The 20,667-nt window shown below is 40.3% G+C and overlaps 1 protein-coding gene across 1 annotated transcript in view; it reads right to left on the reverse strand.

The window, feature by feature from the left end:
- Positions 1 to 11,681: 11,681 nt before the first annotated feature.
- LOC109929360 (interferon-induced GTP-binding protein Mx-like) overlaps positions 11,682 to 20,667 on the reverse strand; it is a 30,114-nt gene continuing 21,128 nt past the window's right edge. The window contains 5 exon segments of the mRNA XM_048603030.1: positions 11,682 to 12,315; positions 14,952 to 15,170; positions 16,552 to 16,628; positions 18,463 to 18,621; positions 20,461 to 20,605. Of these exon segments, the coding sequence (XP_048458987.1) occupies positions 12,091 to 12,315; positions 14,952 to 15,170; positions 16,552 to 16,628; positions 18,463 to 18,621; positions 20,461 to 20,605 (825 nt within the window). The 3' untranslated portion in view covers positions 11,682 to 12,090.

Here is a 20,667-nt window from a genome sequence, read left to right on the forward strand (position 1 = left end):
GATAATACCACTGGGCCATCGCCTCCCCATATGTATGTAGCTGCCAACCCCTTTTGGCCATCTTATGTCAGATAAAAAAAAGCTTCTGGTGGCCACTTTTAAGTCAAATTTAGTCACAGGCAGGCTGCAATGGCAAGGACCAGGTGATCTGTTGCTGATGGATCATTGTTGCCCAGGACATTGGAAGACTCATAGCTCTTCTACTGAATGGATACTCTCACTGCCAGCTGAGCCAACTCGATATTCCGCTGCTAAGAGTTACACTTGACAATGCAACACTCCCTTAGACTGCAGTCAAAAGTTAGTCTGGATTATGTTCCCAATTTCCAGGAGTTCAGCTTGAATCCATGAACTGCTGAGTCAAACATGAGCATGACTGCTGAGCCAAGTTGTCACTGTGACATTTTATGCATTTTCCCCCACTTTTTCATCCATCATGGTAGAAAATTGAGACATCTTAAGACTTGCCTCTGGAGCTGCCTGTTCCCAACACCCAGTTTATCAGCTTACTTGAAACCTTAAAATCTTCCTGAACCCATCTCTTTGACCAAAGTTCAGCTGCACTGGAGAATAATAGTCTGAGGCCCAATAATGACATTGTTTTATTTTTGTTGTAGTCAAAGAAACAATGAGCGATCAAGTGTCAGAGTACACTGAGAAGCCCCGTGGGAGAGAATTGCCCGGATTTACCAATTACAGAATCTTTGAGTCGCTAGCCAAGAAGTTGGACCATGAAGTTGGAGCCTCCCTCTCTCACCATGCTGAAGGTGATAGCAGGTAAAGTGTATGGTCCATACAGCACTCGGCAAGAAAGATTCTGTGTGTTATAGAGAAGGATTTGCTTTGGTATTGTGCAGTTCATAACTCTGGAACACCCCAAAGCATTTCACAATCAGAGGTACCTTGTTGAAATGTAGGACACATGGTATTCAACTGCACACAGCAAGATCCCACAAACACTAACAATATCATGGCCACATATGTTGTTATAATGTTAAGAGATACATATTGACTAGGACAGTAGGAACAAGATTCCTGTTTATATAGTCCAGTAATATATTTTATATTCTTGGGTGTCAGTTAACTCATCTGGCTGGGCAGTTAGTTTGTGGTGCACCATGATGCCAACACTATGGGTTCAATTACCATGAAGGACTGTCTTTCTCAACTTCTCTCCTCATTGGAGGCGTGGTGACCCTCAGGTTAAAGCACACCAGTCAACTCTCTGTTATGAGAGAGTCGGACTATGGCAACTTAACTTTAGCTTTTATGTTCTCTAGACTTGCTTTGACATCTCAGCTGCACCTTCGCTGCGGCGTTCTCACAGCACTGGCCTCAGACGTCTGTCTAGACTATTTGCACAAGACTCCAGAGTAAGATTTTGAGCTCACAACCTGCTGACTTGAGTGAGAGAGCTTCCTAATGAGCCATGAATTACAATGACCCAAGAAGCATGTTTATTTTCAAACAAGGATTATTTGAAATCTTGAACACTGCCCCCCTACTTCCCCCTCCACCCAACCCTGCTGCACCCAACACAAAAAAGTTGTAGGCACTGAAATTTTCAAGATGGAGATCAATAGCTTTTTGTGCAGTAACAGTAATAAAGAATGTGAGTAAATTGTTCAGAACATCCATTATCTTAACAGATAATGTACAGATGTAATAGGTTGGCAACAAAGGTTTGAGGGGCTGAATAATGACCTCTTGTCAAGTTTCGGAAAATATATGGAAATATAGTTTCTGATGTCAACAATTGGTAAAGTATTTAGTCTGGTGCTGGGTAACAATAGACAGGAATTGGATCAAAGGTCATCATAATAACAACATTGTGAAGCTAGGGATTAGTATCCATGTAGAATAGCATGGTTATTGGCTTCCATATCCATGGAGACGAACTGGCAAGAAAGAAAACTAATATTATGTTTACAGTTGATGGAAATCTTGGACAAGTCAGACCCCAGAAAGAAAATAGTTTGATACCTTGTATATTTAATTTTTGCAGTTAGTTAAGAAAGGGGTTAGTTCACGAAACATTTTGTTGACAAGGCTGCAGATGTTCTTTCACACCAGAACATAAGTTTATTACACAGAGGAAATAAGCAAACTATTCAAGGTATCCCACAGTTACATAGAATTTAACAGCGACATCCAAATAAAGTTTCAGCCTACTGCCCAACACCACCCGTTGTTGAGATTTAATCCCAGATAACTGTCTCACCTTAGCTCAGCTGTTCAATCTTTACTCAATTGAAGCCTTCCTGTTTCTTTTTCTTGTACCCTCGAGGCAATTTGACGACTCCTTTCCAAGTCTCGTAGCATGTACCTTTAACAATTCTGGTGACTTAAACATTTTTAGTTCCATCAATTTGAAGATTGCTATCCCAAATTCTCATAGCTCGGAAACTTTGTAGATTACAAATGACTTCTGCTGAAGTGACTGGTTCCTCTGAACAGAAAAAAAATCTGCTGAAAGGAAACCTTTTCCCTTTTGATCTAAAGTCATGTTTTCTTCTGAATTGAAGTCAAAGCCAAATTAACAGCTTTGTTCTGTATACTCTGCCATAAACTCAAACATATAATCATCTTAGTTCATTAAAACTACATGAGCTGCTAGGCAGGTGGTTGAAGCCATAAGCTTTGTTGCAACTGATGCATTTTGGTCATTATTCCAAAATGACTTTCTGTTTTTTGAAAAAGCGATTTCTGTCACAGAAGCAACCGATGTGCCTCTGTTGCTGTTTTAATATCCAAGCTCCATAAATGATAATTGTATACATGTATATATTTTGCCTTCTATCACACTAGTCACAAACAAATAGTATTCCGATGTTCTGATCCCACCTGAAGGCAATACAGGATGAGTCAAATCCCAGCATGAGATTTAGCTTGATAGGTCAGAAATATTAGTTTTGCAGTTTGGCTAATCTGGTAGTCAGTCACTGAATATGTTTTAAGAAGGCTTCCAAAGTAATTTTAACAAAACAGACTCATGTTTATTGATTTTTTTAAAAAAACAGATTGCTGCATACATCAGTGATGATGTGGATAGAGCTTTGCATAAACATCAGAAAGAAAAATTCAACCCTTTTCCCAGCGATACACTTGACAGACATTCAATCCCGGTGAAACTGTTGTGAAACTGCTTTTCTCTGCTGAAACTTGATTATGGTCCCTCGTCTATCTTTCTGTATGTTATAAACATTCAACTTTGTGTCATTTCATCAGTTAACCACCCCAGGAAAGTCTTGGTAGACATTTAGCTAAGATCTTGTGATTTTTACATAAGTTTCAATATTGTTTGTTCCAAGTTTGGATTCTGCGTTTGTGAGAAACATGATAGTTAATAATTAACTGTAAGTATATTTATAATCATGGTGATTTCTTTTAAAGCAGTTTTTGAGGCCTAGCTTTAGAATTAGTATCCATGCTGTGGAGGTGCTGGTGATGGACTGGGATGGACAAGGTCAGAAGTCACACGGTACCAGGTTATAGTCCAACAAGTGTATTTGAAATCATAAGCTTTCGGAGTCTTACTCCTTCTTCAGGTGTTAGTGAGAGAGGTAGCATCAGACACAGTATTTATAAAGTATTAAAGATCAAAGGGTCACACCACTGATGAGGATATACTAAACAAACCTACGATGCTGTTAAATCTTTAATCATTTAGAAGGTTTTAATTGATTAATATATTCATAAATCCCGAATTCATTTGAAGTCACAGTCCTGAGTAAACTGGAGGTTTTATCAATGTAAGGAAGAGGTGACATTTTAGGTCAGACAATGCATGTTAGGTGTGAGGCCTTGTTTAGAATCTGTTTGTGTTTTGGTTTGGAGCCAGACTGGTTTTATTTCTAAAGTGGGAACTTATAAAACACCACATTGACTGACTGTCTATAAATTGTGCGCTTTTTGAACAAAATAGAATATATCTGCAAATACAAATTTACCCCATAGATTCATGTGTGTGTGGTGTGTGTGCATGTGTGTGTGTGTGTGTGTATGTGTATAATATGATGGGCTCACCTGTAGTGCAACATGAACCCAAGATTGCGGTTGAGGCTATCCTCATGGGGACCGAACTTGGCTATCAGCCTCTGCTCAGCGACTCTGCGTTGTTGTGTATCCCAAAGTCTGCCTTGGAGGATGTTTACCCGAAGATCCAAGGCTGAATGTCCTTGACCATTGAAGTGATCCCCCATTGGGAGGGAACGTTCCTGTCTGGTGATTGTTGCGCAGTATCCATTCATCTGTTGTCATAGCATCTACATGGTCTCGCCAATGTACCATGCCTCGGGGCATCCTTGCCTGCAGTGCATGAGATAGACAACATTGACTTGGTCGCATGGTGACTCTGCCGTGCACATGCTGGGTGGTGTTCCCATGTGTGATAGTACTGTCAATGTTGAAGATCTGACATGTCTTGTGGAGGATACCATGATAGGGTTGTGTAGCGTTGTTGTCAATGTTGTCCTGAAGGCTGGGTAATTTGCTGCGAACAATGGTCTGTTTAAGGTTTGGCGGTTGTTTAGAGGCATAGGGAAGATCTTGGTGAGGTTCTTATCGTCATTGATAATGTGTTGAATGCTGCAAAGAACATGGCATAGTTTCCCAGCTCCCAGGAAGTACTGGACAATGGAGAGTACCTAATTGGATGTATCCCATGTATGTCTACTGAGGAGGTCATTATGGTTTTTCGCTGCGGCACGTCGGAACTGGCTATCGATGAGTTGAGCATCGTATCCTGTTCCTATGAGGGCGTCCTTCAACACATTCAGGTGTCTGTCTCATTCCTCCTCATCCGAATAGATCCTGTGTATGCATAGGGCTTGTCCGTAGGGGATGGCTGTTTTAATATGTTTTAGGTGGAAGCTAGAGAAATGCAGCATCCTGAGTTTATTTGTAGGCTTGTGGTAGAGTGAGGGTCAGAGGTGTCCGTCCTTGATGGAGATGCATGTGCCCAAGAATGAGACTGATTCTAAAGGGTAGTCCATGGCAAGTCTGATGGTAGGACGAAACTTGTTGATATTGCAAAGTAGTTGTTTCAGTGATTCCTCGCCATGAGTCCAAAGGAAGAAAATCTCATCAATGTATCGTTGGTCGGAGGTTCTGTGCAGCAAAGAAGTCTTATTTGAACCTGTGCATGAAAATGTTGGCATTTTGGGGAGCAAATCTGGTCCCCATGGCTGTTCCATGTGTCTGGATGAAGAACTGGTTGTCGAAGGTGAAGATGTTGTAGTTGACGATGGAGCAGATGAGTTGTAGGATGGCGTCTGGAAATTGGCAGTTGTTGGTGTTGAGTACAGAGGCTGTTGCAGCAATGCTGTCGCCATGGGGGATGCTGGTGTAGAATGCTGAAACGTCCATTGTGACAAGGAATGTTCATGGTTCGACTGGTCCATTGGTGCTGAGTTTCTGTAAGAAATCTTTGGTGTCAGGACAGAAGCTGGGAGTTCCCTCTACATTGGGTTTCAAAATGCCCTCGTCATAGCTTGATGATGGATTTTCCTGTGGTGGTACCGCTTTCAACTGTGCTACCAGCGGAGACCTGGTTAGGCTGGCTGTATAGAACAGCACTTCTGAGAAGGGGAGGGTATTTTGCGAACAAGATTAATCTGGAGAAAGACTTAATGTTCAGTCCAGATCAAAGTGTTTGGATAAAATCTTGGCGAGGTAATTTAAAACTGATTACATTTTAGCCTGTGAATGATTGCTCCTGGAAAAAGCCATCAGCAGTTTCAATCCAGGAGTTGAAATCACAAGTGACTTAAACCTGCTGAGGTGTTAGATACAGGGACTCTGGTGTAAGTGTGGGTAGTGCATGAGTAGCTTTTATTTAGGTACTTTACCAGGTGTGTTTTTTGGAGTAATATGTAAAACCCATTTTGCTTCCTTTCAATTTACAATTGAATATTTTGGGATCAATGGAATTATACTTTTATGGTGTGTTTAAAAATCTTTGAATTTGTATTATGAATAGATGGTTTGGTTTAATCTATGAATCTTCACTTATTTTGCAATAAGCCTCTATTTTATTGTTAAAACAAAATCTGCAGCATTTTATGCTTATTATTCAGAAAAGAACCACTTCATTAAAACCAAAACAAATCATAATGTGATCTTTCAAACCAGCTTCCTGTCTGCTAATAACAGCAGGGTTAATAACTCTATTTTAAAGCCAAAATTCTCAAATGATAATGAATTTATTGTAAACCATTACCACATTGTAAGTATAGGCAAGCAATTCTGAAGTCTTCTGAAGAAGGGTCACAGGACCAGAAACACTGTTGTTTCTCACATTTGCTGTCAGACCTGCTATGTTTCTCCACAATTGCTATGTTTGTGTGTACTCTCGAGTCTTATTTGGCTTGACTTTGGGACACAGCAAGGTTGCAGATTCTTTCCTCGACAGATTAAGTGGAAACAGAGTAGGCTATTCAGCCAGTAAAACCTGGTCTCTCAATCAGTCGGCTCATGGTTGGGCAGTTGTATCTGATTTTGATAGATTGCTGATACTTTTCTATAGCTACCTTCACCCTATTAATTGGTCATCCAGACTGCATGACCACTTACAAATGAAAGCTGTTCAAAACATAGCCAAAGAAATGTTTGGCTGGCTCAGTGGTAAGCACTGCTGCCTCAGAACACCAGGGACCAGTGTTCAATTCCATTATTGGGTGACTGTCTGTGTACAGTTTGTACATTCTCACTGTGTCTGTGTGGGTTTCCTCCCACAGTCCAAAGATGTGCCTAGCCTGATACTGTTAACCAGAGACTTGCTTTAATAAAGGTGTCAGTCCTTTTTAAATGGCACTAGTGATTGCTGCTTCCATCATGAATTAGTAAACTGACTGTACAAGTGAGCTTGCAGGTCCTGCCATTATGAGCGTCCTGATGTAGATACAGCACTCTGATTAACATATTTTAATGATGCTGTACAAAAACAAAGTTGCTGGAGAAACTCAGCAGGTCTGGCAGCATCTGTGAAGGAAAAAACAGAGTTAACGTTTTGGGTCCGGTGAGCCTTCCTCAGAACTGGCAGTTTTTTTCTTCACAGATGCTGCCAGACCTGCTGAGCTTTTCCAGCAACTTTGGTTTTGTTCCTGATTTACAGCATCCGCAGTTCTTTCAGTTTTTAATTAATGATGCTGTGTTTGTTTCAGGTGACCATTGGGGATGGTTAATGGGCTCTCAAACCAATCTGGTGGGCTCCTGCTCATTGGGACATGGTATTGCAAATCTGGGCTTTATGGAACCTATTTCAAACCCGAGAAAAGGCTCCACACCTCCATCCCCCTCTGTCTGTGCAACAACTGGCTTTTGATGGGTTAAGCTGTCTCCAAATGGAAATACAAATTACATTTAAAAAGGTGGATAGATAGCAGTGCCCAGGAAAAGAACATTACACACCATCTGACCAGTTCCATACTGAGCAACATGTTGGCTTATCTCCCCTACAGAGTAAGATTGTGAGAAATTTGTGAGATCTAGGAGCTGGAAGCTGAGCGGATGCTGAAGATTCTGTTCCAGATGGAGAAAATGGTCTACAGTCAGGACATCATTTACTCCAACAAGCTGAATCAAATCCAGACCGAATATGAGTTACCAGAGGCACAGAACCAGCAGATAATTTCTATCAGTACTGATATCACTGCAATGACCATTCATTTAGAAACCTATTACCTGGTGAGCTGTGCAATGCCATCTTTACTGATAAAGAACAAAGAAGAACCAAGAACAAAGAAAGTTACAGCACAGAAACAGGCCCTTCAGCCCTCCAAGCCTGTGCCGATCCAGATCCTCTATCTACACCTGTCGCCTATTTTCCAAGGATCTGTATCCCTCTGCTCCCTGCCCATTCATGTATCTGTCTAGATACATCTTAAATGATGCTATCGTGCCTGCCTGTACCATCTCTGCTGGCAACGCGTTCCAGGCACCCACCACCCTCTGCGTAAAGAACTTTCCACGCATATCTCCCTTAAACTTTTCCCCTCTCACCTTGAAATCGTGACCCCTAGTAATTGAATCCCCCACTCTGGGAAAAAGCTTCTTGCTATCCATCCTGTCTATACCTCTCATGATTTTGTAGACCTCAATCAGGACCCCCCTCAACCTCTGTCTTTCTAATGCAAATTATCCTAATCTACTCAACCTCTCTTCATAGCTAGCGCCCTCCATACCAGGCAACATCCTGGTGAACCTCCTCTGCACCCTCTCCAAAGCATCCACATCCTTTTGGTAATGTGGTGACCAGAACTGTACGCAGAATTCCAAATGTGGTCGAACCAAAGTCCTATACAACTGTAACATGACCTGCCATGACTCTTGTACTCAATACCCAGTCCGATGAGTGAAAGCATGCCGTATCAAGGACATTCCAGCAAGAGACTAAGGATTAACCTTTTGAATAATCCCATGAATGAAATAAAATGGATCATCTTCCACTGTCATCTGTGCATTTTGTTTTGTGTCATGTGCCCTTGCAAAAGGAGCTTCATATTATTTTCAGTTGTAAATGCAGAATTAACAAATGCTGTGAAAGTGGGTGGGGATGATGCATGTCAGTAGACAGTGAATTGCTTGCCTGTTTTACATCCAGGTCTAATGAGGTTCTCAATTGTCACTCTCACATTCAGGTAGAAATTTGATCAGAGAAGATTGTCAACTCCCCCTGTAACTTATAAACATCTCAGTTTCGATTCTCCTTGACGTTCTAATGTCCAGGGGATACCTATAGGTTGTTCTGAATTCTCCAAACATTACAAATTAATCTCTAGGTCACACAAGCAAGGAGAAAAAAGGCCAGAGGGTAAAACAATGGCAAATCAAACAAATAATTTCTTTGCTTATGAATAAATTGCGGGTTGGTGGGTTGTGGGAAGCCACATATTGTCCGATTAGCTTATGAATGCCCAGCTCACTTTCATTTTATGGACATATTAGGTGACACCTTGAGGAATATTTCCAACCAAAATAGCCAAACTAACGAATGGTAAGTTGCTTGTCTCTGGTGAGATGTGCATGTTTTATTCTAAATGTCAGAACAGGACATCAATCAGTTTTAAACCCAAGATAGATTAACTTTTTTGTTAAGATATTAAAGGATATCATACAAAGGCAGGTATATGGAGTTAGGCCACTGGTCAGCCATAATCTTATTGAATGGCAGAACAAGCTCAAGGGGCTGAATACCCTATTCTTCTTCTGATGTTCCTTTCCATATAACTACTTTCATACCAGAAACGATAAATTGTGTGGCTTGGTGCTAGAAATGGGGGTGGGGTTAAGGGAGGGCAATATGAAGAAGGTAAATGTACTAGGTCTTTTGTTTTCTTGAAAACACTGAGGCCTTTAAAATTATTGAAAGCTTTAATCAAATAAACATGAAGATATTTCTAGATAAGCAAAACTAACAGCCATCAATTTGAGGTGTCAACAAAAGGTTAAATGGGGAATTTGGAAGAAGTTCCTTTACTCGAGTGATTAAAGCATTTATATTGATGCATTTAGGGGAAACTAGATGAAACATACTAAGGAGATGGGAAAAGAGGATTACGCTGCCAAGAATTGAAGATGACAAACAGGAAGTGCCTTGAATAGCATGTGGATATTAACATGGCTGGTTGTGATGCTTCTGTTTCATCACTGAATATCCTATATAATCATATGTACTTTTCTGCAATTAAATTCTGCACTTCTTGCGACATACATATTAATTGCAACTACATCTTCAGCATTAAATGTTTTATGTACCCAGTTCCTTAAAAGTGTTTGCTCATTCATACCTTCTGGATAGTATTCTATTGACTACTTTCACATGCAAACTGCAAAGTTCATTGAAGGAACTTCAATTGTTGAAAGTGTAGTGTGTAAAGCTGTGCCCACATTTTGGAGTTGTGAAGCTGAAACCTCATCAAACTGCAGCTTCCATTGTTCTGCCATCTTTTTCTATCTCCATAATTTGTAATGTTCTCTGTTCTTTACAGCTCACACCTTCTAGGTTAGTATTATCTGCAAACTACAGTTGGCAACCTAGGGACAGGAGTAAGTCATTCAGCCCTCTTGAACCAGCTCCCTAGTTCAGTTCGGTCACAATTGATCTGCATCTTAGCCCCAACAACCAAACTTTAATTTAACTCTTAATACTCTTATAACAGAAGAGAGGGAAGCAAATACAAAACACTGGATAAACCCCGCAGGTCTATAGCATTTTTGTAGAAAACAAGTGAGTTGATGTCTCAGCCCTCAGATCTTCAATTTATTGTTTTGCCCATCTCTGAAAAGAATCTTTTTCATGTCCAGCACCTGCCAGGACTTATACAAAACAACATTTCTGAGCAGTAGACAGAATTTTATTAAACACAAACGCTGCAACAGAAGTTTCACTCCTAAACAAGGATTCAAATATTCCCATCATTCTTCTGTGTTGTGCATTTCCATTGGCTGCTAAAACTCTAAATGTATTTTTGAATGTCACCAAAATAAATGTGAGAGCCCAAGCCTTGTAGTCAGTCCTTCCATGCTTTCTGCTTTTTTGACTTGTGGGAAAGTGACAACCTTAGCCACAACACAAGTCTGAAGAACTTACTAAACCCAGTCAATGGGTAGCCAACTCATCAGGTCCCAATGTTCGCTCTTATTCCTTACAATAACTGTGAATACAGTGGCTTGAAATGATTCAAAAATAATACAACATTTAAGTAGAAACTAGTTGCATCATTGTCCTTTACTCCATTGCAATTATAAGCTGATACATCATTGATCCTGAATTTTACATTGACATATTGCTTACATTAAGGCAAACTTATCCAGCTTTATTAAATCAAACTATTGATCATTTAACTTATATTTAGTGCAAGTTCATCCTTTGCACAAATTGCCAATCAATTCTAAGCAAATTCGGTAAAGTCTAAACTCGAAACATAAAGAAAATCAGAAAAGAGAGTTGCATTTATGCAGCACCTTCTCGATCTCAAATGTCCCAAAGTGTTTTACAAACAATTTTTGAAGTGCAGTCTTTTTGTATGGTGCGTATGGCAATGGCTAATACATCACCCCAATATTAGGAGCTTAGTCTGTGTGAAGATTAAAGACAAGGCAATAAATCTGGAGTGAGGTCACTACAGTGAAATACTGTAATTGATTTCTGCTTAGTATTATGATTCCATGAGAGCAATTGTTATCCTAATCCTTAAGTACACAGATACAAGCACTCGAGTTTTAGCTTTGGGTGTAGTTATCAGTTCAGATGGAAACTATGGTCAACAAACTGAACTGGTCTTGGGAAGGGACCTTCTTGAGTTTCAAACTCAATGAATGTCAATGTACATATAACATGCCCTGAAGCATTACAATCAGCAGCATTTAAGAAGGTATTATTTTTGAAAGATGGTTTTAAAAATATTCCCTGGTGTAGTTTATAGCAACCTGTTGCAATTTAATCACCACAGAAAGAACAATGGGCAGCTCAATTTTAAAGAACTGAAGTGACTTGAGAAAACTCTGTGACCAATTTGCAGTTATATTGGCATTCAATAATCAGTTTGCTAGTAAATGCAAAAGCAAGTCATATTTTAAAAAAACATGCTATTAATCTTGTTCTGTCCAGAAAAAAAAGCAGCTTAATGTTAAGAGTTTTCTTAAAGGTCTGAAAATGAAAACAAATGGTGGAACCTCATAATTGTAATTAAGTAATCACTAGTCTTGTTGGCACGGCCAGTTTATAAAGTTGTGTTTTTTAAGTGCAAAAAGTAAAGGGTACATTATTTACATTGACTGCAAATAGTGCTCGAGTTCCACAATCTTTTGGTCCAGTTTGCTCAAATACAGATGAATTGCACTGATTGACCAGGACATGCCTTTGGATGCAACTGCCCTGGGCATCTCTAGAAGAATTGGAGCCATATCAAGGCATCCCACTTCTCCACAAAACTCACTTTCCACTCGGTGTCAATCTATGGAAGGGACAATGACTGGTGCTTGTAAAATGTAACCCAGTGAGGAGTCAATGGTGAGAATGTAAATGGGGGAACATTGAGGAAAACTGTTGAGATGAAGGATGTTCCCGTGTCACTGAATTTTCTTGAATTATTTAGACATCAAAAGAGCCCTTGCTTTGTTCAGTTGCTTCAGGGAATCCGTCAATCTTTTACGTTTGCTTGTAATCTCAGAATGCTCATCCAGCAGGCCATCAGTATCTGCTTCATTGAGAAATCTTTCAGTCATCTGCAGCTTGACACAATGTGCAAATTCTTGCAGAAGATGATATCTTGAAACCATGGGTACCATTTGAACCAATCGATCAATAGCAACCTGCATAATTTAAGGAAATAAATACTTAAGGTTTCTGAGTTGGAACTCAGTTTCAATGACAGCCATTTCACCTTAAAGAGAAGAAATAAAAAAGATTTTGCATCTTCCATGACGTCAAAGCATCCCATTCTATTTGGACTTCCATAAGACATTCAACAAGGTACTTCACGAAAGGTTAAGTGATAAGAGCCTCAGTGTTGGAGTTAGTATATTGGCATTGATGGAGAATTAGCTTATGGGCAGGAAAGAGTGAGTGAGGATAAGGGGTTCTTTTTCAGATTGGTGGCCTGTGACCAGTGGAGTTTCACAGGGATCAGTACTGGGATAACAGCTGTTTACAATATATATTAATAGCGTGGAAGAAGGAAGTGAACGTACTGTAGCCAATAATTGCAGATGACATAAAAATAGGTGGAAAGGCTAGTTGCAAAAAAGTTACAGTTTATAGAAAGGTATTGGTAAGTTAAGTGAGTAAGTAAGAAATTGGAAAATGGAGTAAAATGTGAGAACATGTGAAGTGGCTAATTTTAAAAGGCAGAACAAAAGAACAGAGGGTTGCAGAGAAACTGCAGAAAGCTGCAACTCAAAGGGGTCTTCAGGGTTATTTGAGCATGAAACACAGAAAGCTAATCAGGAAGGCAAATAGAATATTGGCCCTTATTTCAAGGGAGTTGGAGTACAATAGACAATTGTCTTAATGCAACCAAACAAGTTGCTGGTGAGGCCACATCTGGTGTACCGTGAGCAGTTTTAGTCCCCTTATTGGAGGATTTTTAAAAATTCATTTGTGGGATGTTATATCACTGGCTGGCCAGCATTTCTCGCCCATCCCCAGTTATCCTTGAGAAGGTGGTGGTGAGCTGCCTTCTTGAACTGCTGCAGTCCACTAGCTGTGGGTAAACCTACAATGCCATTAGGGAGGGAATTCCAGGATTTTGACCCAGCGACAGTGAAGGAACGCCGATATATTTCCAAGTCAGGATGGTTGGAGGGGAACTTGGACGTGGTGATATTCCTATATGTCTGCTGCCCTTGTCCTTCTAAATGGAAGTGGACATGGGTTTGGAAGGTGCTGTCTGAGGATCTTTGGTGAATTTCTGCAGTGCATCTTGTAGATAGTACACACTGCTGCTACTGAGCATCGGTGGTGAAGGGAGTGGATGCTTGTGGATGTAGTGCCAATCAAGCGGGCTGCTTTGTCCTGGATGGTGTCAAGCTTCTGGAGTGTTGTTGGGGCTGCACTCATTCAGGCAAGTGGGGAGTATTCCATCATACTCCTGACTTGTACCTTGTAGATGGTGGACAGGATTTAGGGAGTCTGGAGTTACTCGCTGCAATATTCTTAGCTTCTGACTTGTTCTTGTAGCCACTGTGTTAATGTGGTGAATCCAGTTGAGTTTCTGATCAATGATAACTCCCCAGGATGTCAATAGTGGAGCATTCAGTGATGGTAATACCATTGAATATCGAAGGGTGGTGGTTAGATTGTTTCTTATTGGTGATGGTCATTGCCTGGCATTTGTGTGGCACAAATGTCACTTGCCATTTGTCAGCCCAAGGAATTATATCATTTTATTGGAGGCAGTTCTGAGAGGGTTCACTAGGATGGGATGGAGGGATTGCCTTATTAGCGAAGGCTAAATAGATTGGGTCTCCACTCACTGGAGTTTAGAAGAGTTGAACTCATTGAAACACATAGAATCGTTAAGGGGCTTGACAGGGTAACTACTGAGAGGGTGTTTTCCCTCATGGGAGAGTCTAAGACCAGAAGGCATAGTCTCAGTATAAATGAGCACCAATGTAAGACTGAGAGGAGGAAGAATTTCTCATCTCAAAGGGTTGTGATTCTTTGGAACTCCTTCCCGCAGAAAGCTGTGGGGGCAGAGTCCTTGTGCATATTTGAGGCTGAGTTGGATAGATTCTTGATCAGTTGGGGAATCAAGGATCGTATTGAAAGGGCAGGAAAGTGGACATGAGGAATGCTGCATCAACCATGATCCTATTGAACGGCTGTGCAGGCTTGAATCATAGAATCCCTAGAGTGCAGAAAGAGGCCATTCGGCCCATTGAGTCTGCACTGACCCTCTGAAAAGGATCTCACTCCAACCTACATCTCCACCTTTACCAAGACTAACCCACCAGCCTGCACATCCCTAGACACTACAAGGCAATTTAGCATGGCCATTCCACATAAGCTGCACGTTGGCCCATCTGTGCATTGCCCTTAGTCTGTATCGACCCTCCAAAGAGGATTCCATTCTATCCCCATAAACCCACATTTACTTACCATTTTAACCCACCAGCCTGCACACTATGAGGCAATCTAGCATGGCCAAACCACCTAACCTACAAATCTTTGGACTGTGGGAGGAAACCAGAGCCCCCAGAGGAAACCCAAGCAGATGTAGGGAGATTATGAAACTCCACACAGACATTCACGCAAGACTGAAATTGAACCCCAGTCCCTGGTGCTGTGAGGCAACAGTGCTAACTACTGAGCCACCATGCTGGTCAAAGGACACATCAGTTTAATGCCTCTTCTGAAAGAAATGGTCTCCATCAGTATCACATTCACTCAGTGGTGAACACAATAAAACAGAAGTATCTCACTAGAAAATTTACTTTTGGAGACTCACCTGATAATAGGCTTGTAAATAAGCTGCCATTTCATGGCTTGAATTACGTGGTGAATTGAACTCCCGCTGATTGCCTTTCTCAGATCTTGATTGAATCTCTGACAGTTTGGAGCCATACATCGCATCTGGTGCATAGACCATGCCCTCCATGTTGAAATGCATCCTTAACATCTGCTCTGCAACCTGTTCCCGTTCGTGTCGGATTTCAGCAATTAAGTCCTACAAGAAAGGATATTTGTAATGCATTTGAGCGTCTAAAATAGTTCCTGTTCTCCCTATAATCCCTCCTTCTCTTTAACATCTGGAACACCACAGTTGAGGAAACATTATTTTATTTATTCACAGGATGTGTGAATCTCTGGCTGTGTTAGTATTCATCCTTCATCAAGCTTGAACTGTTGACTTGTTAGGATATTTTCAGAGGGCAGTTAAGAGTCAATCACATTGCCGTGGGTCTGCATGTAGGCCAGACCAGGTAGGGATAGCAGATTTCCTTCCCTAAAAGACATTAGCAAACTAGATTAGTTTTTATAAATGATTGCCAATAGTTACATGGTCACCATTAGACTAGCTTTTCGATTCCACATTTTATCTTATTGAATTCCAATATCACCAACCGCCAAGGAAGGATTTGAACGCATGTCCCCAGCTCGTTTTAGATTGACTCTGAGTGACTAGTTTGGACCCACGCAGCATGACCACCACCAGCTCAGAGGTGGTGGACGTGGAAGTGATGACGTGGTTGGCAACAGAAAAGGTGCATGTTGCTAGGACCCCACAGACAACGTCAGATGGTGGTGACGGGAGGAGCAGAGAGGGTGGAGTCTTCTTAGAGGGGAAAATGAACTTTTGAAGCTGTTTTAGTTTTAGAAATATCAATGTAACATTAAGCTATTCAGTATTTTACCATTTCTACAATTTATTCAGTCATCCAAAACGGCGCCGGGATGTGGCGACATTATCCACTTTTCACTGTACCTAGGTACAAGTGACAATATGTTAAATAAATAGTGAGATTATGATTACACTACCTTCCATTGGAGGGGATGCAGCATAGGGTCACCAGGGAAAGGCTAGGAGTGTCAAATAATTTATACAAATGACTCGGTTTGCAGTCCCTTGAAGTAGAAGATTAAGGAGATGATAAACAGGCTGCATCTCTTTTCTCATGAAAATAGAACCATTTGGGCTAGTCAAGTAGAGAACATTAATCTAGACAAGATATAGATGATGCAAATATAGTTTCCTCTTGTGGGGAAGAATAATATTGGAAGTGATCATTTGAAGATTGTCAACAAGAAATCAAATAAGAGAAATCAGAAGGAACATCTTTACACATGGAGAATGTGGAATCTGTTACTAGAGAAATTGTTTGAGGCTGATTGTATATCACATATAAGGGAAAGCAAGATAAGCATGTAAAGGAGATGAGGAAAAAAGGTTATGCTACTGGTACCAGATTGGAAAAGGTATGTGCAGAATGGAGTGGAGAACACTAGGATGGATTAGACAGACTGAATGGCCTCTTCTTTTACTGTATGTACTATGAAATTTTCATGTCGCAGATCTTGTTTCCACATTAACTTGTTAACAAATGTACCTTGCTTGCTTGCATTAGATTTGGAAAAGGATTAAAATGTTCAACTCCCATTATGTTAAACACTTGCTGGGTTTTATCTGTGAAGATAACATAAGATGTCATTCGATTATACATATTGTCACAAAACATGATTATACATAAACGGTTTTCAATACAATTGTGAACATGAAGAGGCAAACAATGGTGCTCCAGTGAGAATTAGTCATTGAAAGATCATAATGGATGATAATAATGGGCCAGACCTTTTCCATTTCCTACAAAACATTACTGAGTGCTTCGGTTTGCCTCATGAAAGGGAATTTTTTTATAAGTAAAGAAGGTCAAGTATTTCCATCACATATTTCACAGTCCCAGTGTTGTGTATAGACTTGAAAGGGTCTTAAAGGGTTAGTGTCTAATTTAGTGCAATAAGAACCATTCACTGTGAGGATGCTATGAGAACTTGATGTGAGTAAAGTAGGAGGCAAACCTAAGATTAGGTCCTCCCAAGCCTTTGTAGTAATGTAGAAGCAATTCTTATAACCTGTAATAGTTACAGAAAAGCAATAACTACATTTTCTATATTCTACAACATACTTCTTATTAAAGCAAAAGGCAGCTACCCTTGCACACCACCGGACCATGTAATCCCCTACAGAACCCACACATTTGGAAGGTGCAGAAGGTAGTACATACAACATGGTGATCACTGTGGCATCTGAACATTTAGTTTAGCAGCACCAGTCCCAATGAGACAAATAGGCACCTTCAAGGAAAATAGATTTCTGAGGACTGTTAACTCCATAAAATCCTTCTGATAAAACTCAACAATGGTGAATACGTTGAAGAGCAAGACAGAAAGTGCTTAAATCTGGTAAGAAGTGAGCTAGAGCAGAGGAAATCTGCAGTCCCCAGGCAAACATATAATCTGCATCTTGAGGCAGTGGTATGTGGGTGGTGGAGGTCTAAGATTCAAGTGGTTTACAGTCAAAGCGGTCTCAAGTGTTGGTGAGGCAAGATATCAGGAAGGTGAGGTTGAGCATATCGTAGGACATGTCTCAAGAATTAGGGGAGTCTTAGCAATTGGGTGGCTTGGGAGCTGAGGGAAAAGTAAGGGGGGAGCTGATGTGAGGGGCTCAAGAGTTGGGAATTGGAGAAGGGGCTTAGTAGTTGGGAGTTTGGGGAGGGACCTGGGAGCCTGGATTGGCAAACTTGGGAGATGGAACGTGAAGTTTAGAGGCTCAAGTTCAACATATAAGAATTGATTACTGTGATTTCTGGGTCAATTGAATTTCCTCAAGCTGTTCTTTAACTTGTTGTAAACTAGTTGACAAATAGTGGCCTCAATAAATTATTCAATGATTATTATTCTATCCTGGTATCTACCAGAAAGGTAGGTAGTGAAACAGAGGAGTCTTGGCCAATTATCTTCAAGTAATTCCCTTGTTGCTAAAAACCACAGACAGCTTGGAAACTGTTGGGTCTTGCAAAATGACTGTTCTTAACTACTGTCTGCCTGAAACCAGGAGGAATGAAAGAGTAGAGTCTCAGTTCAAATAAATACAAAGCAACCTCATGGATAATGCTGAAAGCGGGAAAGAGTTCCTTGTTAATGATATAGGTTTATAAGATTTTGAAGTTACTGCCGGAATGGAATCCAGCTGGTTTTCAGTAACTAATAGATCTAGCTGTGCACTCCATTGATGGTCCTCCTTAATAAGTTTTTTTCAAAGGATAAAGGTAATGCATAAGGTACTTGATTAATGCAAGCCATTGGGACAATATAAATTCAAGTCCATTTTTAATACAGGAGATTGTCAGAATTACAGATTCACCAAACTTAGTCAATTTTTTTCATGATAACCTTAAGTCACTGATCTCAGCTACAACAGACTCCTGATTAAACTGGAAACTTGTCCTTTTCTATTTTACCTGCAAGTTCTTTCATCATTTGGAGAGAGGGCCCCAGTAACTTATGGATCTGTTCTCGAATAACAGATTCAAATACTCGGTATTTTGTGAATCCAGGCAGCTCTCTCCCTTGAGAGTTTTTATCATCGAACCTGACCTTTGAGAGTGCTTCTTCATTAACTGAAAACAACAACAAATCATAAAACAAATAATTAAATTGATTATATACATGTAGGAGTAAATATCTAATTTCAATAACCAAGAGACTGAAACTATTCGATTGTTCTAAATTTCCTTTTGGTTCACAACTGCTTTTAGGGAAGGAAATCTACCTTCTTTGTCTCGTCTGACCTACAACGCAACTCCAGAGCCACAGCAATGTGGTTGACCCTTAACTCCCCTGCAAAAGGGTCCAGCAAGCCACTCAGATGTTTCAAACCTTGTGTCAGTTGTATATCCATGGATTATTAACCATTTACTTTCCTGAAGCAGAAGAATTGGCCATTCTGAGTTTCATATTGCACTTCTGATGAAGTTTGAATGAATTACAATTGGTGAAAATGTTTGAGTTTTAAAGTAATAAACACAACACAGTTTGGGAATTGAGCCTGAACCTTGTGGATTACAATTCTATCAATTTTTCCTGAAGGAAAATCCCAAAGAATAGAGGGCTTGGAGTATGCTCTAAATGACAAAGCCAAACACTTTCCTTGAAAGAACAGAGAGAAAAGTCTATTTAACAAGTGGTTGCTGGTCATACTGAACCTGTCATTTTACAATCATGGGAACAATACACAAGAATGCCAATGCAAGGGGTAAACCAATATTTATACTAGAAAGGAGATTTCTGTTTGGTTAGCAAGCATAATCGTTCACAGACTCAAGATTACCCAGTAAATGATGTCCAATGCAGAATCACATTTAATGCTGGACACTGTGTTGTAGGTTTGAAGAGCAGGATGGTTGGGGATGGTTCAAGACTTGCCTTTTGCGAACAGCCATGCTTTACATGATACACCAATTTTTGGACTTATGGTTTACATAACTGGCATCAAACTGGAACTGAAATTTGTATCTCACACTGCTCGTATGTCTGGAGGCAGAACATCAAGAAGGAATGGTGCCTTCATTACAGTGACATCCAACCTCCTATCCCTTGCATATTTTCAATATACAGATGATATATTTGATACATTTGAATCCACAGGTGCAAATAAGAATTTAGGATTACCAGTCAGGCCTGTGGTGTGGTACACACATGTGTATTGCAAGCTACACATAAGAATGCTCAGGGCTCTTCTCTTGCAGACTGAAAGAACAAGTGCATATGCTTGTTTTGATTCAAAAATGTAGGTGTCAGCATTAGCTGGTCCATTTCATAGGGAAATGCTCTAACCAATCAGTGTCAACATGCCTGGTTTGAAATCAAAACAACATCTGGCAGTTAACAGTCAGTCATCATTAACTGATTCATAGCAATGTCTCTACCAATGAGAGACTACCTGTCAACCAAACAAAATTCCATTCTTCTGTGGTATAAATGTTTGTTTTCTCTTTATTTGTATTCTTGTGAATTGTCCTGATTTGGTGGCTCAGTGGTTATCATTGCTGCCTCACAATACCAAGAACCAGGGTTCAATTCCAGCCTTCCAGACTGTCTGTGTGGAGTTTGCATCTTCACTCACATCTATGTAGGTTTCCTCTGGTTTCCTCTCACAGTCCAGAGATGTGCAGGTTAAATAGATTGACCATGTTAAATTGTCTGTAGAGTCCAGTGATATGCAGGCTCAGTGGATTAGCCATTGGAAATGCAAGATTGCAGGAGAGGGTAGGGGGCTGAGTCTGGTTGGAATGCTTTTTTGGTGGGGGTTCAATGCAGACTCAATGGGCCAAATGGGCCACACTGTAGGGATTCTATGATTCTATTCTACTCATTCTGTGAGTACAAGATGTAAAGCTTCACCAAAAGTTCTGCAACATTTGGCAAAGAAACAAGTAAATAACATAAACAATACGTACGTCTGACTTTCTCGATCTCCAGCCTGTTGTACCACTTTGAAAATACCTTGCGAGAAAAGTCACATATCTTCTTTTCATTGTCATAGTCCTTCTTGTAATCTCCCATGACTAAATTAGTGAGCTCTTCACAGTAGCTTAGAATTTTCTGCAATTATATCAGCAAACAGTGTGTTATTTGACAGCAGTCATTGTGTCATGTTAAGATGG

The sequence above is a fragment of the Rhincodon typus genome, chromosome 11 (genome assembly GCF_021869965.1).
Source record: "Rhincodon typus isolate 14 chromosome 11, sRhiTyp1.1, whole genome shotgun sequence".
Lineage (NCBI taxonomy): Eukaryota > Metazoa > Chordata > Chondrichthyes > Orectolobiformes > Rhincodontidae > Rhincodon > Rhincodon typus.